The 12556-nt window shown below is 32.9% G+C and overlaps 1 protein-coding gene across 1 annotated transcript in view; it reads right to left on the bottom strand.

Annotated features, from left to right (window-relative positions):
• The window catches only part of LOC148607089 (uncharacterized), a 45226-nt gene that overhangs the window by 11978 nt on the left and 20692 nt on the right, over positions 1-12556 (bottom strand). The window contains exons 4-5 of the mRNA XM_088544310.1: positions 12279-12333; positions 3966-4106 (exon numbers count right to left, since the gene is read on the bottom strand). Of these exons, the coding sequence (XP_088400436.1) occupies positions 3966-4106; positions 12279-12333 (196 nt within the window). The remainder of the gene's footprint in view (positions 1-3965; positions 4107-12278; positions 12334-12556) is intronic.

Below are 12556 nucleotides of genomic sequence, written 5' to 3'. Positions count from 1 at the left end.
ACAGATAGATGAAAGGAGGGGGTGTATATATATATATATATATAAAAATATATAGCTTTTGCTGGCCGGGTCATTCCTCCCCGTAGGATTAATCTAGGGCTGTAACTTAGTACACGATGTAAGGTGGTGGTACGGGACAGTTCATTTAGATGTTAATATGTAGGATAGAGGATCAAATTAATGATGCATGTCACAACAAATCAATATTATACAACGTCTCAGAATGTGACGACTCTATTTGCTACACTGCTCCATCGGATCAAATTGATACAGGGAAGATACATAAACGTATAGAAAGGTCTGAAAAATTTCCAACGATGTTAGAACTGTCAAATTTGCGATGCGCGGGACTCAAACTCGTACTGCTGTGACATCTATGGCAACACCACCTGCACAAAGTCCAGCACCCTAGACCACTCGGCCAGCTAGGCTATATAAAAATATAGCTTTCGCTATATATATAAATATATTTTTATATAGCCTAGCTGGCCGAGTGGTCTAGGGCGCTGGACTTTGTGCAGGCGGTGTTGCCATAGATGTCACAGCAGTATGAGTTCGAGTCCCGCGAAGGGAACAACAAAAAACTTGCATCGCAAATTTGACAGTTCTAACATCGTTGGGAATTTTTCAGACCTTTCTATACCTTTATGTATCTTCCCTGTATCAATTTGATCCGATGGAGCAATGTAGCAAATAGTCGTCTCAGAATGTGACGTATAAAATGTGTCTATACAGGATGATGTCAGTGCCATAACAATATGACTAGATTGTTTTGTACCCATATAAAGAAATAGGGACTTTTTATGCAAAAGAGCCTCAAATATTTTTGACTTTAGGGAAATGAAAAAATAATCCTCCCTCTCCACAACTAAGGATAAAAAAGGCATACTTTTGAGCTTTTACTATGCTGATTATTAAAAGAACTGATTAACCTACTTATAAGACCTTTCATGAAGTTCTTCACATGACAAGATAAAAAAAAACTCAATAATTCATTGCGGTTGTGAATTGTGGTATCATCCTTGAAATTATCTCTACAACACAAACTAATACATTATTCACTTAAATAATTTTTTGATATTTAAAGAAAAATTATTTATTTCTAAGAAAAGTACAATGAGTAACAATTAACAGTAGCTTGATACATTATATAGATGGCAATTTCATAACCTTTTCAGTGATGATACACAGATTGTCTGTAATGTAAGAAAAGTCACATTAAAAATGCTATCTCAAGGCATACAAGCAAGTTGAAAAGAATTAAATAGTAATGAATATTCAATGCCATAGTAGTGTTCCCCTCATATATCAAAAGTGCACTATGCTTTCCTATAAATACTCCTTAAAGAGGTGTTAATGCTTGCATGATGTGACTTCAAGTTTGCTTCAAACATGCTAGAGTGCACATTTTTAACAGGGTTTTACAATCTGAGGGAGTACGACATAAATTTTCAAATTTCAGTGTTAGAAAAGAGCAATAAAGGGAACTAAGATTCTATTGCGGCAACCCAGGGTAAAAGATCAGACAGGGAAAAAAGACATACACAACAAAGAACATAAAACAACAAAATAAAATGTTCAAGGAAACATAAGAAAATGAGCAACTTGGACTCCACTTAAAACTGGGAGTATGGACCAGGTGCACTGGTAGGGTAAGCATCCTCTGCTTTTCTAAGATTTCTAGTTGCTCACGAAAATTCAAGTCTGAGGTAGACAAAAGAGGTAAAAAAAATTATAACATAATCAGTTCTCATGGTGCATATGGATACATAATAATGATCAACAAGTTCATGATGAGGATCATATAATTTCTGTAGTGATGACTTTGATCTTGTAGCAACGTAAATTTGTCCCAGAAGCCTAATTGTAAGAAGTCTATCACAGTACAAAAAGTCTGCATAATTAAAGTTGAAATTGAGAAGACACTATTGTACATGGGTTATACTTTCTAATTGCTTTTATTCTTTGTTTGCTGAAGCCTCGAATTAATGTAATTTTTTGTTGAAAAAGCCTAATGAAATCTATTAAGTCATAAAGCAAACCTTTCTTATAATTTTGACAAACCACTAAAATTGAAATTGAAACCAACAAATAAATTTAAGTCAAAGTATTAAATCTATTTGCTACTTGTTAATGACAAAATGACAAGAGTTGAAGAGGTAATTTAGAGAGTGTTGTTGGTAAATTGATTGATTATAATTGAACATCCTATGGCATACAGTACCTGAACATATCTGTGCAACGATAATTGCAATTGTTCATCAAACACCGATCCGTTTCTGATCAGTCATTTACATGTATCCATAAAAATCGATCTGTTAAACTGCTGATCGCTTCTTTTTTATATCACATGACTGTTAATTGGTTAATTAAATATACGGATTGGATTGTTCCCCTTTTTCATTTTTACACTAATTTACTTTATGATATAAATCCAGACATTTATTCAATTAATTTACTGTTTTTAATGAATTTATTATTCTATATTCCTAGTATATCAAATATGACAATTTATCTGCTTCGTTCCCATCAAAATTCAGAAATTTACACTATCCAATCATCTGTCATTTTGAATAACAAAACTGTGATCAGATCAGTCACCGGTCATCAATCTGTCAGAGATCATTCAATCAATGATCCATCAAATAGCTGCACAGATTGGTTCAGGGACCGTTTTTCTCAGGATGTAAGTGTACTGGTCTGACATTTAGAACCTTATTTTTAATGTGTTAGCTCACTGGAGTAAAATCCCTCAGCTAGGCATGTTATCCCACTGTAACACATTATTCTGACTCAGAGCATATCAATTGTCAGTTTGTAAGTCTCCTATAAGCTTGGTGAAGACAACAAAGGACGAAGTTCAGTAGAGACCCCTTTTGGCCTCATAATTTGGGCAGTTTTGAAAATTTGATTATAGCTGATATCTAAGTAGTAGTAGTATAGTAAAATGGTTGGAAAAACTGAATATAAGATGTTTTTGACAAGATTTATGACGTTATTCCAATCTCAGCCAAGTTTGAAGGGCATATATGACCGTATATGTTCAAATTATAACCATAAACCAATCAAATCAACTATAAAACACATTAAAGAACTGGAGAAACAACATAAGATTTTCTTCATGTACACTTTGTTTTTGAGGACAAATTTTGCCCTTACCGAACCACATTCTTTTAAAGAATAAAGAATACTGTTAGAATGATTGTAGTTCTATGTTCTGTGGCAGGTAGACTTGTTACAAGTCTCTCTGTAATATATATTTTATTTGATTAAATATCATTACTACCAAATATTCACTCACTATCCAGCTGCTGTACTGTACATGCATCTCACACATTGCAGGACAAGAATGACTTTTTATTTGAACAGATCATGTTTAGAAAAAGTCGCAATGAGTCAGATCTTTAATGTGCTAGGGCAAAAAATTGTGAAGACCAAACATGGAAAACAGAAAAACACAACAAAGAACACAAAATAACCAAAATAATAAATAAATACAATGTAACAAAAGTAAAGAGGAACTAAAAACTGGGAGCATGAACCAGGTGTACCGTTAGGGTAAGCCTCCTGCTAAACTGCTCATAGAACTAAAACCAGAAAAACTGTAATCAATGCCTATTTACTTGATATCCCCCACTCCCCTACTTGATAACATGCACCTTTTAACCTCCATTTTGACTCCAAAATATAAAATAGGAGGTGCACACTAGGAATGTAATAATGATTCGAGAAAATTTCATTCTATTCCATTCAGTGGTATAGGAGTGTAACAAATAAAGAGATGGGTCACCCCTGTGCAATGGAAGGATGGATAGACACCCCTATTACTATATATCCCCAACTTTGCAAGGGGATACTATTGTAAAACATTCTATGTGTTTTCATAAAAAAAAAAAACAAACAAACAAACCAACACACACACACACACACACACATGCAAAAAAACCTCCTTTTTTTGGCCTTACCTAACCAAAGTATTGACTTGTTGACATCAAAGGGATATTTCATGTCACCATCCACCAATCCTGGGGTATCTACAAACGTCACTAGACTAAACTTCTTCTGTTTGGAGGTAGAAACTTCAGTTGTCAAGTAGTCTGTCACACCTATGACCACAAAAAAATCAATATTATGACGCAAGTATCTTACAGAACAAACTTAACTACTTGTTCCTAAGACTAATATAGACAGAAAATAATTAAGATAAAGGCATTTGATAAATGTTAGATTCCTTATTTTAGTCAACATCTTTTAACTGCAAGGGTGATAATGATTCTTCATTACATTTGTCTTTACAGAGAACTTGCTTCATTTTATTAATTTTAAAAAGAAATTCAAACAATGCTAGAGTTTAGCTAAATCATATACACTTGTTCCAACAAATGGAGCAGTAGTAATAAATAGTTTTTTTTTAGTTTTAATGTTTTTTGAAAAGGGGTGGTCAATTGATAATAAACCTCCCATTTCAAAGTGTCCCCAACTGACAAATACAAGCTTCCTGTGAGCCCAGTTATAAAGTTTATAAAGGTTTTGTTCATAAAGTCAATAACACATATCTGACATGTATAAATAAAGTTGTTTTTTTTTCAATAAGAGTTCACTACAAGCTCAGAAAAGCATAGGAAAAATTTTCATAACTCCAATTAACAAAAAGTTAAAGACATAAATAATAAATGTAGCTGAAAAGACTTGAACAATTTGAAAGACACCCTGTATACCAGACACTTGATAATCATCAGCCAAAAAGCATTGTATTTGAAGTTTGATTATTGATCAATAATTTAATTTCAGAAGTAATATGCTCTCTGATTGGATCAAATATTTCGATTATCATCTCATAGAACAAATTTTGTAATGACTATGACTTCATCAGACACTTTATAATGACTTGCTTGTTGAATTTTGGTACTTCAATTAAATTATAAGGAATGACTTATATTTTTTCATTCCATTTCAAATAACCTTAATACCCATAGTGCACCCTTTAAAATAACATGCTGCAGGTTATTTGGTGTGCACCATGTGATTAAGGTTATTTCTTCATAGATCTTAAAATAGAACAGTCATTCCTTAATAAATTTCAGTAAATAGTGAATAACCGCAATACAAATAATTCCAACTATATTACTAGAGTGTAAAGGCAAGAAAAAAATTTAAGTCTGTTTACAGTTACCTAGTCAAACCAATTTTTTTTTGCCCTAGCAGAACTTGAGTCAATTTATCCACTAACTTAAAATGAACAAATGAAAAAATTAATTTCCTATGAAAAACTAAAGTATGTTTTATCAGAATCCTACCGATGTTTGAGACAAGACATATTTTCTTCAATGCATATGGTCCACCCAGTCATAAACAGAAGCAAGTCACTAGCATGGTGACCACAAGAATAGTTATTAATTATACATACTAAGATGATATTAACATGTGCATGAAACAATACTCGGAGACTAATGATTTGGTTGAAGTAAAGGTGAAGCTGTGCAGAAAATAAAATAAGATAAAAATGCTTTTCTACCTATCCTATTTTTAAAGAATGTAACCTTAAGCAGACACATTTTTTCTTTACCTGAGAAGACTAGCAGAATATTCCAAACATTATACTTCCACATGGATAATAATCATGTAAACCTTTAAGATAATTATCTCCCTTTGTGAACATATTTTTAATGTATACCTACATTTGATACTAAACCATTATATCAAAGATCAAAGTTTCATTTAAATGAGTAGCTTTTATTGTGGGGGTGGGTTAGGTGGGGGTATAGCAAGGTTTCACCTCTTCTCAATCAATCATTCTACAAGCCACTAAACCAAACTTGTATTCATGTGTGTAGCAAACACTTTTGTAATAATATTTCAAGCAATATCCTTTATGTAAAGTTCAATTAACCTCATATTACCTTAAGTCTAGCCTTCAAGCTAAATAAGCCACAAGGTTGCTGCTTCTAATTATCATACAGACACAAAAACAATCAATAGATGATCAGATACCTAATACACAGTCATTTATCTGTCTGGCTTCATTACCAACAGCATCATTGCTGAAGAAAACTAAAACTGCATGTGTGTTCCCCAAGGTATACACCAATGCCTGCAATTTATGCCTGTAGCAAGAAGGTTCGGAGGGAGTACTAAGACAATATAATAATTAGACATAATTTTACTATGCCAACAAAAATTGGAAATTCACAGTCAGAAGTAAAGAAACCCAATTAACATTAAAATCCAAATATGAATAATCAAAATTCTTCTATAGTTTGGGAAAAAATCATATCAGAAATTACCAAAATAAGAAAAAAATGCCATGGAGAGCTCACCTGACATGAACTGTGATCAAGTCACTATTGACAACACATTCACAAACAGCAAACCATAATTATTTTTCTGCATAAACATCTACATGTATACATGGCACTCAGATAAAAAATCTGATCCCTGAACAAAACCAGACTCCTGTCCAAAACTGACATCTTGTAAAAATCCCTTCAAAGCTGTTTCAATACATTCTGAACCAGTGTAAACCTAAAAAGTACCTCAAAAATCAATTCAAGTAATACACATATATTATACAGCACAGAATTGGGCATCTTTTGACCAACTTGAAATTTCAAGAGCACATCACAAGGTAACATAAAACTATCATTATATTTATAGTATTGTTATTATTTACAGGAAATGAGCACAGTAAAGATTCTGGTAATACACATATGTGTATACATGTAAGGTTTAGTTCCTAAGTAGAACTCAAAAGAAGGGCTACAAACATGTAAATGCAGAATGTCTGCACTCATCAATCAGACTAAGCACAACAACTTTTTAGGCCAAACTTTCAGTTGATTGATGAATTCTTCCCAAACATCTCATCTCAAGGCCAAATGTACTACATTTCTATACATTCATAATGATGGAAGATAAAATTGAAAATAACTTGCTTTAAATGAAAAACTTCTTGTAACAGTGACAAGACTCAACCAAGTAAATTATCTTAATAAAAGGTACACAAAATGTTGCTTCAGGTAAGAAAGTTTCAGTTTAATAGATCTTATTTTAAAAGGACAGGCCAAATTAATAATGTGTCTGTTACCTCCTACCTAACCAACCATATTTTTGTGCCCAACCTAAACATTTTATGGCTATATTGGTTCAAGCAACAATATCATCTACACTATTTCACCATTAACTCAATGTAATATGTTTTTAAAAAAAAATACTAACTACCCAATGTTTTTCTTGCCGGTAGCAAGAAACATAACTTTTTTTTGTTGGCCTGACATGTATGTGAATGTACTACCATTACATGTATTTACATGATAATTATGTGGATGTGAACACTTGTGGTAACAGCTTGTAAATTTCAATGATGCAAGGGACCTACTACCTTGTCCAAAAGAGCTTCTTTTATAGAAATTCAAAAGGACAATTCAACAAGATTCACCACTATTATGATATTCTAAGAAGCCATACAATTTGCACTCTGTATATTATGTAGTCTAAATGTACTGAAGATGATGATGCTCCAGTTCATGCCCCACAAATCTCCTCAATCCACTGCACTGGCATTAATCATTTAGGTAAAATCCCATTCCAGGCACAGCATGAAAATTGATGATATGGGTTGTTACTACAGCCCTTCATTTGGCAGCTCTCAATCTTAATCCAGAGATAGCTGTCCAAAGGAAGAGCGGTAGTCAGACAATCTTCTGAACAACCATAGTATCTCAGCTTCTACTGTTTTTCCCCAAATCAAGACATCACTCAGTCTGCCAAAAGGAAAAGCATTAGACAATCTTACGAACAATCATAGTATCTCAGCTTCTACTGTTTCCCCCTAAATCAGGACATCTCTCAGTCTGCCAAAAGCATAAGCATCAGACAATCTTCTGAGCAACTATTGTATTTCAGCATCTACTGTCTTTCTCTTGTTTTAATAGTCTAAAATCTGTACCCCGAGATCCTTGGTCTGACAAATTGGATAGCGGTAGGTAAACAATCTTTTGAACAGCCTGCATGTCTACTCCGGATGGAGAAATCTTCAATGTTTATTGTAGAATCACTCAGTCTGATTAAACGAATAATAACTAGCATCACCATGTTACTTTGTGACAGAGGCATAATCACCACCCGACATCCATTCCACATTATTCAAAAGTTTCTGTCTGTGGATCCAATAGAGATTAAGACTTCACCAGGAGCATGAATAACTTATCAGTGGAGCTTGGCCAAAATTGTCAACTGTTTGGTTTTTTTTTCTAAATGTACTGCAAGTACCACTAGCAGTATGCTACAAATATTGATCATTAACAACAAGGTGGAATTTTGTCTCTTTTAAAAAGATAAAATTTCAAGAAAATGTACATGTATAGTAACAATTTGACCAAAACCAGTTAACAATGAAAAATGATTCCATAAGTAATTCTGATACAATGGAGAAAACTGGTTATAGATTGGTACATGTACAACCATAAAATTGACTTTAAATGGGCATATGGTTAATACTGGGGCAGATGTGGACTTCAGCATAAGGGTGGAGTAAACAGAACTAAAGGCTTAAGCAAAGCAGGGTTAGCACATTTTTTGGGGGAAGAACGTCTAAAAAAATCATAATTTCATGCTAATAAAATGATTTTCATCCCTATTTTCAGAGGCCTGTATTTAAGAAGCAACAAAATGTGGCCACCTTTCAATGAAAGACCATACAAAACAACTACAATTACAAATTTGTCATTTTACTATAAATAAATGTAAGAAAAACAAGCAATAAAGGTTGAAATTTAACAGAAAATTCCTTTGACAAATACATCATTCAAAATTGACATAGCAGGTAGATACTATGTTAATATTTATGCAACCACAAAGTGCAGTGAACTCCCAGTTGAACAGGTGCAAAATGTTCAAAGGCATTTAATTAATCCTTCAAACAAAAAGTTCAGGATTTAACAGTAATCTATGTAATGCTACCAACCACAGTTACTCTTAACAACAGTACTAGTCCTTATCAACACCTGGCAGGTATGGTTTAAATTAGTTAAAAATATAAGGAGAATAGGTATGGTGTATCAGTCATACACAAAATCCCCACCGGGATGAACATGTCACACCAAGGCCATTCATTGTCTTTAGTGAACAAGAAAACTCTCGTACCACAGAACAGCCTGCAGTTGGTCCCTAAATATCATTATAAACAGATACAGAAAGAATTTATTTCTGATTCTATTCCTGCTTACACAGTTAATTGGCATTCATTTCATTTGAAATTAATTTCACAAGCTTAATATGTACGTAAGATTAATTTTAAATATCATTCCAAGAATTACAGATTACAGATACTATTATAAGAAGTATATCATTGAATTTAAATAGGTTTAAAATATTAAAGATTTGTTGTCTTCAAATACAGAAAAAGGATGACGAGGGAAGTACTATATCATATTAACATGACTGAAATATCAATAAAAATGGGTAATGAGAGCACCCTCAAAAGAGAAGAAGGAGGTCCTGGAAACCATGTAATTTTGAGGGGTTATCTTAAATTAAAGTAGATCATTTTTATCTGTTTTTTTTTCCTTATAACATCTATCTGCTTCTTAGGAAGAACTTGAAAACAAGTTGACGTATGTGTAGCAAACAGCTGATTATTTTATTTCTTTGTGGTAGCAGATTTTTCTGCATCCTGATACCCGAGAAGACCTGTACATAAATCTTCATCTGAATCGTTGGCAAAGGAGGGTGCTATATGCAGCATGTAAATCTATCAGTTTTGTCTACAAGTACATCTGTTCAGAGATTAGTTGAACTCATGCATTATGTATGTACAACACGTGTGTGTGAGGCTCAATTGATATAAACATGAATAGAAGAAGAACCTATTCATAAATGACAATAAGAAAGTCATACATGATTTTTTATAGGATAGGTAAACAGACACATGTAGTCCTATGGGGTATTATGTATCATCCTCTAGGTCGATTTTGAGGTCACTTTTCCATGTTGTCATATTTTTGTTAGAAATTAAATACCCAACCTGCTTTTCTTACTGTATAATATGTAAGAGTTACCTGGTGGTAAATACAGCTTAAATCCTGAAAATACAGCTTATATCTTGATTCACAATACAACTCCACAACTTTGATAAAATACAAAAGTAAAACTACAATACTTTCTTTAACATCGATCTATGCATCAACACCTTACATGCATCCACAAAATTCAGAGACAATTACAAATTTTTCCTTATCCACTTTTATACATCTTCTTTAAACATATTAATAAATGTGAAAACTACCTGTAAGCACACAAACTAACAGCGTTACTGATATGTACAAAACTGCTTCTGTCTCAAAATGAGAGTATCAAAAACAAAACAGTGCCAAAATAGGAACAGATCATCTTTCTCATCTTTATCAACAAGTCAGCCATCCATTTCTACAACAAGTGCATACTGGTTATGTCATCATAGCTGCTGGTTCCCTGTTGATTGGCAACAAGACAGGACAGCTCTTCATCAGGCAGCTTGAGTCATTTACACCAGGCTACCCAATGATGAGCTGCCAGTCATGTCACAATTTAATCCTTCTTGGCTTGCAGGTCTTGATTATTTACATGTGCATGTACAAGAAAGACAAAAACACATGTACATGTATATATACATGAATCTAAATTTAACTAAACAGGTGAAAAAAAAAACACCTGTAAAACCAACAACAAAAGTAAAGTTCTCAAGAATACCAAAAAAAAATACTTTTAGTCTTTCAAATATTTATAGATGTTGAAGAAAATGCAAACCCCAATTATAAGTTCAAATGAGGAAACAAACTATGCAATTACATGTCTTTTTTATTACTACTGCTAAACTGTAGTATACATAACTGAAAACTGAATATGACCACTCCCAATATGTTATAAATATCAATTAAATGGCCATAATTTTCAAAAGTGAATTTTCCATTCTAGATTTAAATCATTTTTACATTCTAAATGCATCAACTAAATCACACTTGCCTACCTCAAATAATTCGCATTCAATGGAAAAGCAACATCAATGTATTCCTGTTGTTATAATCACCTATGTTGAAATAAATGTCCAACTGGCCATACAAGTAGACCTATGCTTCCTCTGATTATTGTTTTAATTCTGATAGGTATAACATGTAATTATTCATTTTAAAGCCTAAACAGCATCACCTAGCACATGATTCATCATGAGTCAAATATTGATCTTCATAATGTCATTTCTATAAGGCTATGATTGGAAATGGATTTGTAAATTCGCTAGTTCAGTCTATACCCCTTATTAATGACCCACGTGAATAAATCTCCGGCTAAAATAATGACTCAATGTCTACTGTTATGGAATGATCTAAGTCCTGACCAAGACCTGAACCAGCACAGAATATAGCCTGAGTTTCCTCAAATCATTACATTCTTTTCTAAGACAACGATAGACAACTTTCTGTTTTTTTTTTCCTGACAGGTTTACACAAATGGAAATGCAATAGATACAAAAGATTTAGATTGCATACCTGCATATTTAATCTTCCAGGTCTTAGATACTGGTGGAGTTGTTTAAGGTTTGTGACAGTAATTTTCAAGGGAAGACTTAGGGGAAATCATGATTTCAAACATCAAAATACATTTATTCCCAATCATAGGGACTACATGTACATGTATCATGCCCCTTTTGAATTCACACCTGAATTAATATCAACAATTATTTTGGTCTTTCTCAATTTAAAGTATTCCATGTACCTTCAGTTCTAAAGTTCATTATGCTTTACTTCATTTAATGATTCAGGTACATGTACATTACACGCATATAACAATATTGATTTGCAAGTGGGAACAAACTAGTTGTTCCATTTTTGAATTGTCATCTCTTACATTCCATTAAATGCTTACATTCATGCTCTTATCCAGACATAATATTTAGAAGCCAGCAAAAAGATGGAAATGGAAAAATCTGAGAAGTAAACATATGATAAATTATAGAAAAAGAATTGTTAACAAATAAAACTGGATTGAAAAAAGTGGAATATCAATTTATAGGGGGGTGGAAATCCTATATATCGACTAAAACCACAAACCTCATCCATTAGTCACCCTTTTCAAAGTTCCCATAAAATCTTGCCAGTTCTTTATACCACATGTATTACATGCAGGTAATCAACAAAAAAGATCTTAAGTCATAATCAGTATTCTATGAATGCTTCTCAATCTCAACAAAAATCCTAATTATCTATGATACTACCTCCACCTCTTTAACCTGTTTTGTAAGAAATTACCTTCAATTTGCCTCAACGGTTCAAAGTGAGGGTATAAGTGTAGTGTGGCATTCCCCTGAAACAGAAAGAAAAAAAATGCAGAATTCTGCTAGAATTACCAATTATCAAACAATTCTACTGCCATTAATATATGTATGAAAAAGAGGGTAGTCAGTGGATGGGAAGAAACATTTCAAACATGGCCTTTTCAGTTTTTTTCTATGAAATTCAAATTTTAAAAGAACCATTTGTTAACAGACCATACAAATTTCTATTAAGTGAAGGGGTCATATGCTATT

Source organism: Perna viridis, chromosome 9 (assembly GCF_037379345.1).
Source record: "Perna viridis isolate PV_CMFRI_1.1 ecotype Kerala chromosome 9, ASM3737934v1, whole genome shotgun sequence".
Lineage (NCBI taxonomy): Eukaryota > Metazoa > Mollusca > Bivalvia > Mytilida > Mytilidae > Perna > Perna viridis.
Note: the sequence above shows the minus strand (reverse complement) of the source record. Positions and strands in the feature narration are given on the sequence as shown.